Raw genomic sequence first — 16,448 nt, 5'->3', positions numbered from 1 at the left:
AGAAAACCAGGAAACATGTTCAGGTTTTCTAGGGAAGGTCCAGACACAAACATTCAAAGTATAATTAAATACATCTGGGGCATTTGACATAGGAACCTGTTTAATTTTTGAATTCCTATGACCTTCTCACTTGAAAGCTGAGACACTCTGACATGTAAGATGCATGCAGATGTGATGAGTTTATACCAACACTTCCACTTGTTTTCCTGCACTCGTTAAGTGTCAGCTGGTGTTGGTTTTTTCCTTTTTTCTCCCATTCATATATGCACAGTAGAGTGTACTGTGATTAGTTACTAATGTCAAGATATTATTGAACCAATTCAGATATTTTAAACTCTGCAGCCAGTCTTAGAAAGGAACCAGCTATTCAGATTACGCAAGATTCTTTGATGAAACTTTGCTTTAGAAAGCTGTTGATGTGGACTGAAAATCTCTGAGCTGAATTTGTCTGGCATTAAGTAGACCCACTGCACTTAGTTTAGTATGAGAGGAAAAAGCAAAACCTTCTATATTTTGCTTCACAATTAAAATATTTGTGTTATTTAAGAAAAGATTAGATTTATTACAAGTAGGGGAAGTGTGGATGATTCATCTCCTACTCTGAACATCCATTACTTGGTTTCTTTCAGGAGCTTTCTTTCCTCTGTCTCTGAATATTTCCAGAAGTTAATCCCATATTTGCAAGGAAAAGACTTTCTTTTTTTCTTCTCCCCTCCCTGCCTTGAGTAAATCAGCTTCTCTTTGCCTGAGTATGTGGTTCATGAAGTATAGTGTATAACATCATACCGTGTTACCTTTAGTCTTCATTTCAATAAGGGCTAAATGGTTGCTAGTCCTAATCTCAACAGTTGTTAGACTGAAGTTAGGGAGATGCATCCAGCCCTGTCGTAACATTTATTCCTGTCATGGAGGTGGAAGCTGAGCTGGAAGGAAAGAAATAACCAGTCAAGAGCAGCAGCAAATTATTTGCTTTGAAGGATCTAGGAAGAATTTGACTAAATTATAGGTACTGCATTTCTCTTGTATTTGGATTAAGCCTTTGCTCAATATATTGATTTAAATGTTTCATGTTAATTTGGGGCTTTTGCTATCTTGATACACTTTCTTCTTAACTCTTGTAGGCAGCCTCTCAGCTCTCCTAAGATCTAAGTGGGGCCCAATGAAAGAACCTACAATTAAATTTTACACTAAGCAGATTCTGGAAGGCCTTAAGTATCTCCATGAGAACCAGATTGTACACAGAGATATAAAGGTGAATTTTCCTTTAGTGTGTCTTGTGTGATTTGCTTTTCGTCTTATTTACTTCAGTTAGTTTTATTCTAACCTGAAGAAGAATTTGTAGTAGGATTTCATGGAAGCTTAAAACAAAAGGAGAGAAAACAACCCCTTCTCCCTGGTGTTCCTGGACAATTCCTTTGTGGGAAGGTGTATTACAAAGATAATTGCAAACTTCAAGGAGTATTCAGATTGGGTTTTGGAATCTGTACTCATCTGTCTCCCATCCTGTGTGTGTCTCTCTCTCTCTCATCCAAACCACAGGGGGATAATGTTTTGGTGAACACCTATAGTGGCGTGGTAAAGATATCTGATTTTGGTACTTCCAAACGGCTGGCAGGAATCAATCCGTGCACCGAAACATTTACAGGTAAGATTAATTTAGCAGAGTTTATATGGGTTTTGATGATAGATTTAGAGTTAGAGCCAAGAGGCTCTTTGGATTTGTGATGGAAACACAATTAGGTCTCTGTTTTCAGGGAAGAGTGAATGAGAGTGTGATCACCATAAACACAGGCTTACTGGTTTATTTTTTTTAAGCTTAAGTGTGATGGGGTAATAGTTTTTCTTCTAAGTGTTTTTCATTAAGTAGCAATTGATTTGTTGCAATTGCATCTGGACACACTTGAATACAGCAACTTTTTCATTGAATAGTCTTGATATGGGTAACTCCTGCATGCACACTTTCTTGAAGCATGTCTAAAGTGCAGAAAACCAAACACAAATTTATAAATACTTTCAGTTTCAAAGTATTAATTATAAAACCTGACCAACGGGCTAACTTGCTGTTATCAGCAGTAAAAAGAACAGTTTGCATGGAAATACTAGGCTGGTATGTTACAGAAAAGCTTTCATATACAACAAGGTAGTAATAACTTGCAATATTCAGGGAAGACAAAATTTGCTGAGTAAAAGCTGCAACTCCACATTGAAAAATGAATATATGGTCACATGAGTGCTCAATTCTTTTATCAGTAGAGATATAGGCAGCATGTTTTCACTTGTTATGTGGCCATGTGCATAGGCTGATACCACAAATCACAAGCCACATCCTGGCCTGCAGTTTAAGTAAACGGTACACAGGCACAGCCATCAGTCATGACTGTGGAAGACAGAAGACAACAACCTCCATTCAAGTGATAATCAGGGCTTCCCATTACCTGTCTGGTGGTGAGTCTGCAGTTCATCCAGCTTAATTACAAAAGAAGCCATGGAAATAAAATTATTAAGTTTCTGAAATAACATACCTTTCTAAGCTTTTTTTACTCATTATTAGCAAAGCTTGTGAGTTGGAAACTGGATCTATATTACATCATGATCTGAACACGGTATATGATGTCTGCATAAATATCTCACGAGATCAACATCTTATCAGGTGCAGCCATGTGAAACAAATCTATTTCTTGCAAAGCTGTAAAGATTTTAGTTAGAATCAAGTTGAGTTAAGTTAGGAGTCCTTTAAAGACAAGAAAGTAATTATTATTTGTCCAGTTTGTAATCATAAATGCAGCATTTGAATGTTTTGTTAAGACTGAAGAGCTACAAGAAGCAATCTCTTCAGTTTATAGATGCTACAACAGATAGATATGTCAATGACATTATGTCTGAACAGAGCTAGTTAAAAGCTGTCTTCTGAAGCATTCTCTTAAGGAGTTTCACCATTTTTTCCAAACAAATTATTCAATAAATAGTATTTCTCATGAATCATATTTCTTATACAACTGGATGGATAATGCTCAAATATATACAGGTCTCTTGTGGTATATGGGAAAGAATATTTTCAGGTTTTGCCTGCAATGTTTGTGCTTGCTGTTTTTGTTAGACTGGTTCAATGCAACTATACTCCATGGGAAAGAGATGCACTACTGTGTGGTGTGATGTATACTGTGCTTCTCATTTCTACAGGGTAGTCTGAAAACTTTAAGTGTATAAATGGGTTCCATAAGGTAAAAGTTGGAGTCCTGGAGGAAGGCCCTTTTGTGGCTATTAAAAGTCATAGTCCAAAATTTAATTTTGGCCCAGGAAGCCACTGTTATGGCTGATTGCCGTTATGGTTGGAGTAGATGCTAGAGCAAAATCGTTCTGTCTTTGCCTGTGTTTTATGTATTCCTCAGTGGCTTTTTAGCAACTGGTTGTCATTAGAGATGATATATGGAGAAATGGTATCTGAAGTCACCATACTCTAAGAAAAGGAGTGAAATCTTTCCTTGTGCCCTTTTTCTTTGTTCCTCTTGCACATTTGCAGCCCTGTTTATGCCTCAGAGATGTAATTTACTGAGAATTAATATTTTACTTAAGTTCTCATTTTGGTTTTAAAATCAGTAAGCAGGTAGCTACAGCCCTGGGGATCTTAAAAGGTCTCTTGCAATTTGTTTTGTTTTGTTCCTTAACTCAGTGCATGAACTCTGTGGAGTTTAGGCATTGTGTAATACGATCACATGGTTTGAAGAATCAGACTTCTAGTGGTTTGAATGTAACATCCCTCCATTCAAGAGACAGCCTTGGGGGCAAAGCTGTGGCTTGAACTATTATTCTATAGCAGCCACATCTAAGGAATGTAGTAATATACAATCCCTTTTATTTTCACCTGATATCCTTTCCTGAATAGTTCACAGCTTTACTACAGTGTAATTTTATTGCATTCTCAAGGAGAAAAATAATTTAATTTAAAGATGTCATGACAGACCTGGTAGGAATTCATATGGAGAAAGTACTGTAGTGTTTGAAACACTCAGAACATCTACAGGTTTCTGTTTTTGGGATGCACTGTCTTCCTCTTGCTAGCTGTTTTAGCATATGAGTGAATATCAGTGACTCCAAATTGACCATATTTTTTTCATTTTTACTGTTCTGTTTGTTTATCAATATTAAAACTAGTATTACAGTCAGGTTGTCTACAGGCAAGCTTTAGAGACATTCAGATTCACCTGTTGAGAGCCAACTATAAGCTTAGACAGAATCTTATTTTGCCAACACATATAACTTTAGAAGTTTCAATAGCTTGTTTTCTTTTTTTCTTTTTTTGTTAACCTTGGATGTCAGAAATCCCAAACACACCTGAGAGACTTCCTGGAATTGCAATTTATGATGGATTCCCTTATTTTTTTAGTTATTGTGTAATTGATTTACCTTGATTACAACCTTGATTTTTTTTGTGTAAAACTTGATTTTTTTTTAAATGTTCTTATCTTTATTATCTTATATTTACGAAAATAGATTCTTTTCAGACTAACATTTTGAAATTCCCTGTCACTAGTGTTCTCGTTATAGGGGTAAACATATAAAAAATTATTGTGTTCTCGTTATAGGGGTAAACATATAAAAAATTATTGTCCTGAAGACTATCTGTCACTTCGTAGGTTTTCATCACCTCTTACATGCATAATCTTTACAATTTAGTGTCTTCAAAAATTGTTTGATATCATTTTATGTCCTGAGGAAGCATTTAGACTATGTGGGGAATACACTTGCAGCAGTTTGAAGCTTTGCATTAGAAAGGCGGGAAAAAATGGTTTATAGAAAAGACGTTAAAACATATGTTTCTGTCTAGTTTTCAGTGTTAATATGGGAAATCAAATATTTTGTCTATACACGTTGCATTTGACAGTTTTTGGGTTGCTTAGTGGTGTGTTAATTCTCTTTAATAAGAATGAAGACTATAACACTTGACTGTTCTTTTTGTCCTGACTAGGAACCTTGCAGTACATGGCTCCAGAAATCATCGATAAAGGACCACGAGGATATGGCGCACCAGCTGATATTTGGTCACTAGGTTGTACCATTATTGAAATGGCAACAGGCAAACCTCCATTTCATGAGCTAGGGGAGCCTCAAGCAGCAATGTTTAAAGTAAGTACAGCTTTTTTGCTATAGAGTTAATGAATTTTCAAACACTGACTTAATTTTTTAATATTAATTTAATTGGTAGTAACCTTTTGTTATGTGGGTTGTTTTCCATAAAGCCACAGTTTGACCTGTATTCTTAATTCTCACTGAATGATCCTTCTCTGTGCTAAGCTGTATTGCTCTAGGGAGTAATAATTTATTTTTGTGCTGGAAGTAAGTCATGATTCAGAGCAGCAACCTGAAAAATGAGTGAAGACTTATGAAAACTAGTATTCTCTACCCCCTTGCTTCTATCATCTCCTGCTCTTGGATTATAATTTCTTTCTTGGCAGCTAGTCTCTCCAGTGATAACAACCAAGTTATTTCTGCTCCTTTAAGTCATTTTTTATAAGCCTTCTTCCCAGGGGATATGTTTGCCTTGTCTTTCAAAGGCCTGGTCTCTGCAACATGGTGGTGGAAGGGAGCAGGGACTTTCCAGGATTTCTGGTGTGTAGTGAAGGAGTGGAATACTCTCTGTTTTATATCCTAGAGTCCTTTGGATCAAAGCTACCTCCTCGGTAAACTATTGCCTCTAGTAGTTTGTTTCTCTTAGTATTTCTGTCTTCAAATGCGCAAATTATCACTCGAGAAGAGAATGCTTCAGACAGGTTTGAGAATACATGTATTTGAAAAAAGTTACTTATTCTAACTCTAAAACTAACAGTAGTGTAAAAGCTATGATGTGATAAAGTGTCAAATATGCAGACTGAAAATTTTTGGTGGTTCTGCTGGTTTGCAGTAGACCTTCAGTAAAGTACTTAAGTTTTCACTTATGCTTCAGAGTCCTCAGTCTAATAATGAAGAAAATACAACATCCATAACCCAGCAAACTGCATTAAATTATCAATATTGTTAATTCTTTTGCATATGTTGTGAAGAGTCACTGTGTGACCATTAGTATAATTATTAACGGAACCTCGGTAGGAAATTCAGATCTTTATCAAGAAGTATAGTAAGCTGGGCTGCAATTCAGCATCGCACCTAATACCATACATCGTACTAGGCCTGTGAGTTGTCCCATGCACCACAGCCAAAAGGCAAAGAAAGGGATGGTTATGGGGTTTGATGTAGTTATTTCAGCAGTATAATATGTCACTTTGGTGCTGTTAACTTGTGACACTACCTCAGAAGAAGCTGCCTGGGTGAACGTGGTTTGGTTCACTAAAGCTTTCCTGACGGAGCCATGGAAAGAGACTTTTTTCCACATTGCTGTAAATGTCACATACAGTTCTGTCGGCAGACGCCTATTCATCTTATGTATCTGGCATGTAGTTGAACTGTTCAGTGAGTTACACGTCTTATTTTTCAGCACGGTTTATTGAATTGTCAGGAAGCATTTGTTCAGCTCTGTGTGCTCGATGAGCTCTGCGCAGGCTCACGAGGTGAGCTTTGGCAGGATTGTGCATGTCCCTGCGTCCTGCCCATAAGCATTTCCAGGCCACAGAGCTGTGTTCTGAAGTCTCAGAACTGTTTGTTTTTTTTTTTAAATACATTTCTTGTCCTTCTTTTTTCAAGGAAGTGGCATTTTCAAGGAAGAGCATTGTTATTGCAGGCTGTGTTGATGTGCTACAGTCAAGCATTTGTGTTTGTTTTCCATTTCTTGGCTCTGCTGGGACCTGCTTGAAACTGCTACTTGCTGGGCACCATAAATTGCGAACTGTTGTTTCTCTTTGCTCTGCAATAAAAGTAAGCAAGCTGGAAGCTAGGTTTGAAGCCAAGATTGAAGCAAGCTGACTGGGCAGCCATGTAAGCAGAGCAGAAGCCTGGAAAACTTGGGATACTGAACTTGTGAGGTCTCCACCTCCACACATGCACACTCTGTCGGGCATAGGGCAGGTGAGGAGGGGGAAGGTCTGAATCTGTGCAGTCCATATACAGATTTGCCAATGATCAAAGAGTTGGACAAAGTGGAGAAAATGGGGCTAGAGGAAACAGAAAACTGGAAATAATTCCTGGCTGAGTGTACATTATCTGGTATTTCCTCTGTGAGCACAGTGTGTGTGCATCTGGTCCTGTGTGAAAGGAGTGCAAACAAATGACATTCAATGGAGATAGAGTAAACTAACATTGCCACAGAGTTTCAGGATGCTTGTGACAAAATATATTCTCCCTGAGCCACAGAGATAAAGATCAGAGATTTGCATTCAAATTTCCTGGTCTTGGTTTGCACTGTCCTGGGTTTTGTTTAGTGCATAAGGTTGTAATATCAGCTTGTGACACTGCCCCAGCTGGAGCTGGCTGCGTGAGCCTGTCCCCAGAGTGCACCAGGAGGAGGGGGCTGCCCACAGAGACAGGCATATCAAGAGAAATTGTCCTAGCACAGCAAGCAGGTGGCTGTCTTCTCTCTGTGCTCCAAAGCAAAAATCTTGCTGGGCTGATATTTTTGAGTGGTGAAACTATGTACCCCATTTATAAAGCACTGTCCAAAAGACGCGCGGGATTTTTCAAATCAGATAGAGATGCTCCAGCAGACAAGGTATACATGTTGTATCCTGCCAAAAGGACATAACATCTATTTATTTGTTAAATTTATTTATTATACATCAATTTAATTGCAGAGATTAGCAAATTGCATGTATTAAAAACATTACATACAGGAAATACTGAGTTCTGAATGTGCTTAGAGTCATGGTTCAGAAGGGCTTAATGCATTATTGGCATTTTATATTCTGCACTGTCATTTGAACAGAAGCACAACTGCTCAGCTGAACCGCTATTGTGAGTGCCTAATGGTGCCACAGTGTGCTAATGCAGCTGTATAATGAGATTATTTAAACAGCTCTTCATTTTCGCAAGCAGCTGGTGCTTGCTTAACTGCTGGGCTACTATCTCCCTTGTGGCCACTATCTTTCTGCTTGTTCTCCAGAGCCTGTTTTATGTAAAGATGCTGAGACTACAAGCCATAATCTTGCCAGATACATGCCATACAGCGCACATGTGTTACACAAATCTCATTTCCAAACATTTGTGCCAGGTCGGCGTTAGAGATTAAGAAGGCAGTGAAGGAGCTGGAAAAATCACTAGGGAGCAACCTGTAGAAGCACGTTCTTCCTTACTTAAAGAAAGAGTGGGGGGTCTTGTTAAACCTTTGGACATCATGCGATTTTCAGTTAAGTAACACTGCAAGTCTAGGGAGGACATCTGGCCCGACTGCTGGGGGTGGTGACAAGGTCTGGCAAGGTCGTTGTGAGCATTCATACAAGGAAATTTGGCAGCGGCAGGAGCAGAACAGGTGCAGGCCCCAGGCAGTCGGTGCTAGAGGAGGAAGTTATTCCTGCTCCTGGGCGTGAACGTGCTGGAGGAGTGAGCAGTGGAGAGACGCAGTACTGGGCAGGGGTGAGGGGAAGCATATGCAGTAGCTGGAGGGGTTTGTGGCTGGTAGGAGAAGCAGCATTTGAAGCGCTTGGTGTGGGTAATGTCCGGATTCCAAGGTTGCCTGGAGGTAGATGGTTGGATACATCCATAACTGGACATTTGTGTCATACCACATGGGCATTAACACCATGTTTACAATGAGGTGAAACAGGATCAGACCCTTGTTGTCACTTCACTGCTTTGTGTGGGTACCTGGATCGCTCTTTTTCCACGAGAGTCAGCGAGAGTGTGAGAGATCATCCTAAGAAAGCTTTGGCCCATGGTCCTCTTGCAGTTGTTTAGTAAAAATAATTTGTATTTGTGTTTTATTTGCAGGTTGGGATGTTTAAGATTCATCCTGAAATTCCAGAATCACTGTCCACTGAAACAAGGGCCTTTATTTTGCTCTGTTTTGAACCTGATCCTAGTAAACGTGTTACAGCATCTGATTTGCTCAGAGATTCCTTCCTGAAACAAGTAAACAAGGGCAAGAAAAGCAGAATTGCATTCAAACCATCAGGTAAGGAATTATCAGCCAAATCCAAGTCAACATCATCATTAAGTGTTCTATAAAAGACTGGAATCATTAAGCACTCTCTTTTACTAAGCACGTTTCTTGTGCCAGGAAAGCAGCAGGAACTCAACTGTTGAAAGTGCCTGTGATTTGTAATTGGACATATTTAGATTTAACAATTCCTACAAAATCTGGTGACTTGCTTATTTTGTGTTTTGCTTGCTGAAACCTTCCAACCCCGTTTTTCCTCTCCTCAGAAAGAAATGCCTCATTTATAGTAAATTAGAATTAGGAAAATGACATTCGGTGAAGACTTTTCAAAGCAATTCTGCATTTTAGATTCACAATTATGTACACTTCAGAAGTCTGAGGTTTATAGTGTAGGTGCTTGGCACCTGAAAATGTGGGTCTGTTAGGTGTTTGGGTCTACAAGAGTCAGCATTTTCAGACTGGATATGTAACTTGGAAATCTGGCACATAGGTGCTGAAGTAGCTGTTCAGTGGGTTGTTTTCTTTTATCTGCCTAGCGTGTTCTTCCCCCCTCAATATGCCAGCTGCTTTCTCAGTGATAAGATAACAAATCTTTATGTAGGCGTGCCAAATGAATCGTTAGTGTTAGAAGGAACTGTCCGTTTAAAAACAAGCAAAGCCATTGGTCTTGCAGTTTCTTTCCCCTGTCTGCACACACACACATGCACACGCTCCCAATGCAAATTGAATTGCAGGGAACATTTGAAAGAATTAAATTCTAAGGGGAAAAACTAGCAAGGAATTTATGACATCCAGCTGAAATGGTTTCGGCAAGGAAATGGGCATCGTCGCTTGACCTGAGGGGCACTGAGAACTGCAATCCCTGCAGCTGCACTGGGGTAGCGGGAGAGCTCACGCTGCTCATCCAGGGCGGTGGCAGTCGGGAGCTGTTGGCAGGCTGTGGCCTTCTGCCCCACTGCCACAAAGCTCTTCTGTGGCCTGCTCAGCCCTCGCCTGAGGACATTTTCCTGAAAAACCTTCGTGGCATTAGGCAGGGTGGAGCTTGCCTTGTCAGCTGCCCTGGAAGCAACCAGGGGAAGCGCAATTGTCTTTTGGACCCCCCCCCCTCCTCCTGCCTTCCTCCTTTCTTGTCTTCTCCCGCTGGCTGATGAGGTTATGGAGCTCCTTCAGATGGCCTGAGGGTCTGGTGCTGCAGGGTTAAGCACTGGGTTGCAGCAAGCAACAAGCTCAGTGATGGCCATGGCCTTGAGCAGAGTGGGCAAATGCTATGAAAACTGTCTGTTGGGGGAGGGGAGGGAAAGGCAATGTGGCTGCAGCCGAGTGTGTGTGTGTGTTGCGGTGCCGGAGCTGGGGAAAGCTGTGCTGGCTGCCGCAGCCACCTCCAAGGGAGTTTGGGGGCATAAGGCAGGTCCTGGCCCAGCAGCTGCCGCAGTCTCAGCTGCAGCAGTTCACTCTGTCTCCTCCCTCTCCTGTTTCCTTCACCAGTGATTTCCTCAGCTTTGTCCCCATCTTTTCCATCCTGTCTCTATCCCTTTTTTCTTTTCAATAACAAAGGCAGCCCAGAACAAGTCTCAGCCCTTACTCTTGGGACAGCAGCTTTCAAATTTCTGTACTGCTGAGACGCCTTGAAGCAGTTCTCACAAGGTGACGTATGTTGTTTCATTTCTGTCACTGTTTAACCTCATCTGTTTGAACATCAGTCGTGTACCAGGGAGTACGTCAGAGCTTTCTGAACAACTTTTAACTTCTCACTCTCTTCCTTCCCCACCTCCACATAATTCATAGTGACAAGCATCAAACATTTTTGTGATATTTTAGCTCCATGGCTGTGTGCACTCTGAGTTGACAGAACTTCTTCCTTAGCTTTCCTATCACACAGCTGCAAACTGGCAATCAGGATTATAGCGGGCTCTCAATATCTGTTATTTTTATATTTCTTCTTACTTTCAAGATGAATTGGGAAGGGACAAGAGATTTTCCTCAGGCTAGTGCTGAGAGAGGCAGTCCTTGCTGAGGGCAAGGGGACAGGCAAGTGAGACAGGTGCCTCGGGTGTCAGAGAGGGAGGAAACAGATGTCTGTTAACATGGGGAGAGGTGAGGAAGGCAGGTGGCAGAGCACTCGCTGCTTAGACATATGGCTGTGGTAGCAACTGACAGTAACCTGTTGGTTTACTTCTGGCTCTTTAAACAGCTGTATGTTCAGTTGTACCACTTGGTGAGACCAGCACCGAGGGGGAGTGTGTGTGCATGCAAGAGAGGGTAACGAAATGGCATTTCATATCAGTATCTAGCTGCTTTGCTGTCTTTGGGTTCAGCAGTTAGCTCCTTCCCACCTTTTATTGCTTATGCACATAATGATTTTGATTTGTACTGCTGCTTTCTGTTAACAAGGTTACCTCTTCCTCAGCCATTTTGCAAAGTGAGGTTTTGATATCACTGAAGATGATCATGGCTGTTCTAAGCACATTGCCCGTTTCTGCCTAGATCTGTGATGTGTTTTACAATGTCTGTTCACAGATTATAATCGTACTGCATCCCTCCCACTGCCAGTCCACGGCGAGCAGGCTGGCAGTAGCAGCAGTGAGCACGGCTCTGTTTCGCCAGACTCTGATGTACAGCATGACATGTTTTTCGAAAGGCCAAAGAGATCCATTTCAGAGATTCAGACAAAGCATCCCATTTCCCATTTACTAAGGTAAAGCATTTGCTTATCGCTTGACACCCGTGAGGGATTATGTGGCTTTAATTCATATTATGTTTTATCTGAGGGAGATTTTTTCACATAATGACTAGATAAACAGATGTGTTAAACAGCAAGCGAGTTGCGTAGGCAAGTTACCAGTTAATTTAACTATTGTCTATATTTAATTAATGAACAATGATTCTTTCTCCTTGAGGTTTCCACATATGTATGTACTTTTGCCCCCTCGGTGAATAAACGTCATGTCAGTTGTCTCACTGATGGAGTGGATATGGACTCAGGAGTCAGCAGAAGAATTGACCCTTCCATGTACTCATGAAAAAATGTGGGAAAGGGTCGGCAGAAAGATAATTCTGCCTCTCAGAAAGCAGAAAGCAATACTTTCAAATGAATATGTTACAGTATCGGGCCAGCAAAAATGAGTGGTTATCTCAGCCCAGGGGGTTCAGCTTTCCTCCCCATAACTGAACGGGTGCTGGGTGACATTAACGCCAGCTCTTAGCGGGATGAAACCAGCCTTGTGCTTTCGGCTTCAGGGGGGTTTACGCCATCTTCTGTCTCAGAATTAGCGTTCAACAGTCTGATCAATCCGCTGGTATACTTGAACTTGCCTTTTAACCCCCGAAGTACCCCTGCTGTGTCGCTAATGCTGAGGTCTCTCTTGTGCGTGCGGCCTGGCTGCTGGCACAGTGTGCCTGATGAGGGCTCGGCCTCGGAGGACAGGAGCACCTCTCCCTCCATGGAGGACAAGGACTCCGGCCTGTTTCTGCTGCGGAAGGACAGTGAACGCCGAGCCATCCTGTATAAAATCCTTAAGGAAGAACAGAACAAAGTTGCTTCCAATTTGCAGGACTGTATTGCACAGGTAATTTAACTTCAGCTCTCTTTTTCCCATGTCAAAAGGAAAGTGACAAGCTGGGTAGTATTGTTTCTTTTCTGAAAACTAATAAACGAAGGTGCTTGGGTTGTTCCTTCTGAATATCTTCAATCTCCGAGACCTGTAACTGTGCGAGCCACTTGCTGCTGCCTGAATGGGTAGCGAGCACCACCTTCTGCCTGCTGCTGGGCTCCCGGGTTTTTCTGAGGGGAGGCTTGGGGTGGGTGATGCGGGGCTGAGGTTGGTGGGTTGGGTGGATTTGATGTTGTGTTTTGCTTTGGCTTTTGAGGTCATGGAAATGGAACACAGTAATAAGCGGGATTTGCTTTAAGGATAGAGAACTGATTAGCAATTTTTAATTCAAAGCATATGCAAACTAGTGCCAAGAACACAGTAAGAATCCTAAAAAGAAAGATTCTTTAGCAAGTCCTACCTCTGTCTCCAGCTGTTTTGCAGCACTGCTGTAAACACCTCTTTTCCGTAATTTCTGTAATACTTCTCCCTTTGCCTTTTAATTACACGGGTGGTTGTTCTTGCAGGCGCTTGGATGGCTTTAACCACAGGGGTTATGGACTGCAAATCAACGAGCACTTTAGTCCTATCACTGTGTAATCTTAGACCTTTTCCTGACTTATGATAAATGCATATATGAACATAGTTTTTTGCCTAAGGAAATCAAATGTCTACATAATTAGATGTAAGTCCAGATTCTGTTTATTAAAAGGATAGCATCTAAAAAAATCTGGTCTCTTACTGACTCGCTCTGCTGTTTTTATGGAGTAGAGCTGCCCTCTGCAGTATATTGCAGAAAGCTGTGGATATTATCTGGACCCTCCTCCCTTTGTGACAGCCACAGTAGCAGTAGACTTCATTTATTTTTGGAAAACAGAAATTGCTATTAAAAAATTTTAGTTACAAAAAGGTAGAAAATAAAGGCTTTGCAGAAATAAAAGTTCTGGGATTGCTGTGCATCGTTGTGAAATATACATGAGCAAAGCTATAAATTGTAACCCTAAAAATACTAATACTACTAATTAGATGTTTAATGACTCTGGGATTTACTTAATGCACATTAATTATCTTTTTTCCAGAGCTCTGAAGAACTTCAACTTTCAGTGGCCCACATCAAGCAAATTATTGGGATCTTACGGGACTTCATACGCTCTCCAGAGCAGAGAGTGATGGCTTCTACCATATCCAAGCTGAAAATGGATTTGGACTTTGATAGCACATCCATCAATCAGATTCATCTGGTGCTGTTTGGCTTTCAGGATGCGGTGAGTCCCTTGCGTAGCACAGGGAGAGAGGAATTCCTCTTGGAGAGTTCTCCGCTCCTCTCCCTCTCACTCTGCTCATGCCGAACAGCCGTTTTTTGCCGTGGTTCCTCAGAAGCTCCTGTGCTTGCCGGGGAAGGTGGGAGGATGTGGGCAGTGTGGAGTAGGCAAAGCCCTGGTGACTGATCCTGTGGAAGACTAACAAAAGGCTAAAGGTGTTTGAAGGTCAGGTTTTGCCTGGTCACCTGTGGATCACTGGTGTTGAAAGTTCCCTTGCTCTAGGAGGAGGCCTGGGGTGTAGCCACGGGCACAGGCCAAGCTCTTCAGAGGGGCACACGAGGCTGGGCACAGAGCCCTGAGGTGTTGGACCCTCCGTGAGCTGCAGGTGGGCACCCCCAGGCAGGCCTGGAAGCCAAGGTGGGGGCATGTGTGGTGGTGGTTGAAGGGCTGCCTACGAGCTCACCGAAAGCTCCGTCTGCTCTGGATCCCACGTTTATTTCTGTCCTGCCTCTCCTCGTGCTGTAGCGGGGCTGCAGTGCCAGTCTGGCTACGGCTGGAGAGCTCCAGCCTCAAACTCTCCAGTCCAAGGTGGGAGGGTTTCAGTGACTCACGCAGTTGTTGGTTTGTAAAACTTCTTCTGACTAGTGAAAAACAGGATTCTCTTTCCTAAGGTGTAAGCAAATGGTGTATGTTGCTACTTTTACTTACTTGTTTATTTATAGGTGAATAAAGTATTAAGAAACCATTTAATAAGGCCCCACTGGATGTTTGCAATGGATAACATCATTCGCCGAGCAGTCCAAGCAGCAGTCACTATTCTTATTCCAGGTAAATCAAAGCAGCTGAAAATAATCTTTTTTTTCTTTTTTAAAAAAGGCAGCTGCTCGCTGTCAAAGCATTGTAGCAAATGGAACAGCTCAACTGTTTAATCTGTCAGCACACAGTTAACTGCATCCCCTGTGCCACTGCATCAAAGGCACAGGCTCAGAAGGTTGTACAGAAAGAAGTGTTGATTGGGAGGATTAACGCAGTACCTGCAGTACAAAAGCACGTAATGAGGAGATATCTCGTGGTTCTGCACCACCAGTGTGGTTCAACCGCGACAAAAAAAGGCAAATTAAATTCAGTCCAAGGTGGAGCTTTTCTAGTATGAAAGAAAATGAGTCTGCACAACATTTTAATGAAATCCAAGGTGGGTAATGCTGCACAGGTCTGGTCATGTGTTCTGACAAATGATAGCTGTGCTGTGGAACAGCTGCAGAGAAGGGAGTGCATTAATACGAGGAGGAGCATGATTTTTTTTGGCCTACAGATGGACAGTAGAAAAAATCACCACCACCACAAAGGAGGAAGATAAATGACTAAGAACTGACTAGGAATAACTCCAAGTTGGAAATTTGCAAGTAGTTTTATACCTCTTCGAAGTGCTGAGCACCCCTTCCAGTCTGAGAATGTTCAGAGAGCGCTTAGTGACAGTGAGCCCTTGCACTCCGAAGCTGCTCTGGCTTTCAAGCCAAATGCACCACCTTTTTCAGGCCTTCATTTGCAGGAGAAGAATGGCAGCTGGTCTTTGGGGGGAAGGGGGGGCCCCTGCGGCACATTCTGACAGAGCTGGGGTGAGACAGGCTACCCGGAAAAGAGAAAGGCTTCGTAAACTCTTTGGTCCAGCGCATTAGGGCAAAGCAACTTATTTTTTTCCCCCAACATTTTTAAAAAAGCGCAACCTTTCCAAGGGTTTCTCATTAGTAATATTTTAATCACTACTTTTATAATTCTTTTCATCACAAATGTATTTGTCACCTCTACAGCTGTAACCTACAGCTACCTACCTCCCGGTACGCTACAGCTGAGCTCTTGCAGTGCCGCTCACCTTAAAACTGATGCCCCGGGACCTGTGGTCCAGCTCGCACAAGGCCTTGCAGCTCCGCTGCTCCATATGGAAGCACATTGTGCACACAGCCCGCTTCTTCGGAAGCTCCCCCACCCACAGGAATAAAGAACAAACTGTGGCACTGCATTTGTCCACAAAAATTCTTATTCTTACACTGTTTCCTTCTACCAGAGCTTCGAGCTCACTTTGAGCCAGCGTCAGAAACTGACGGGGGGGACAAGGACGGCGATGAAGCGGAGGACAGCTACCAGCCCACAGAACAAAACGGGGCCGAGGATCCCGCCGTCACATCAGGAGTCAGCACCCTCAGCTCTGTGGTGTCACATGAGGCTCAGCAGCAGCTTAGCCTGGAGTTGGGCAGACTTAAACAAGAGACCTTAAGGTAACGCTCCTGTCAAGAACGTGGGTCTGTTTTCGGGCACTCTTTGAAAAGCTCTTGGACGCTGCTTTCTGCAGTGCCGCGTACATGCGTAACACAGACACTGCTCACCTGCTATGACTGCCGCAGGATACAGCAGACCTTCCAGGAACACAGACAGGTTCAGAGTATACTGGCAGCACCAGTATGACAGCTCAACAGCCTTCAGCTCAACTTCCCTTTCTGTGTAATTAATTTTTTAATTGCAGAACGTCATGTTGGATTGCTACTGTTCAGTAATCAGGCTTGTGAAGCTGTGCTGGTTTCC

The 16,448-nt window shown here is 42.3% G+C and overlaps 1 protein-coding gene across 3 annotated transcripts in view; it reads left to right on the top strand.

Moving 5' to 3' along the window:
* The window catches only part of MAP3K15 (mitogen-activated protein kinase kinase kinase 15), a 97,558-nt gene that overhangs the window by 78,913 nt on the left and 2,197 nt on the right, over nucleotides 1-16,448 (top strand). For all 3 annotated transcript variants that reach the window (XM_075429118.1, XM_075429124.1, XM_075429133.1), the window contains 9 exons: nucleotides 1,122-1,252; nucleotides 1,540-1,645; nucleotides 4,967-5,124; nucleotides 8,851-9,034; nucleotides 11,537-11,714; nucleotides 12,411-12,585; nucleotides 13,689-13,874; nucleotides 14,594-14,699; nucleotides 15,934-16,144. In XM_075429118.1, coding sequence (XP_075285233.1) covers nucleotides 1,122-1,252; nucleotides 1,540-1,645; nucleotides 4,967-5,124; nucleotides 8,851-9,034; nucleotides 11,537-11,714; nucleotides 12,411-12,585; nucleotides 13,689-13,874; nucleotides 14,594-14,699; nucleotides 15,934-16,144 — 1,435 coding nt within the window. The remainder of the gene's footprint in view (nucleotides 1-1,121; nucleotides 1,253-1,539; nucleotides 1,646-4,966; nucleotides 5,125-8,850; nucleotides 9,035-11,536; nucleotides 11,715-12,410; nucleotides 12,586-13,688; nucleotides 13,875-14,593; nucleotides 14,700-15,933; nucleotides 16,145-16,448) is intronic.

This window comes from Opisthocomus hoazin, chromosome 1 (assembly GCF_030867145.1).
Source record: "Opisthocomus hoazin isolate bOpiHoa1 chromosome 1, bOpiHoa1.hap1, whole genome shotgun sequence".
Lineage (NCBI taxonomy): Eukaryota > Metazoa > Chordata > Aves > Opisthocomiformes > Opisthocomidae > Opisthocomus > Opisthocomus hoazin.
The sequence above is the reverse complement of the archived record's forward strand: the minus strand, read 5'-3'. Positions and strand labels throughout refer to the sequence as shown.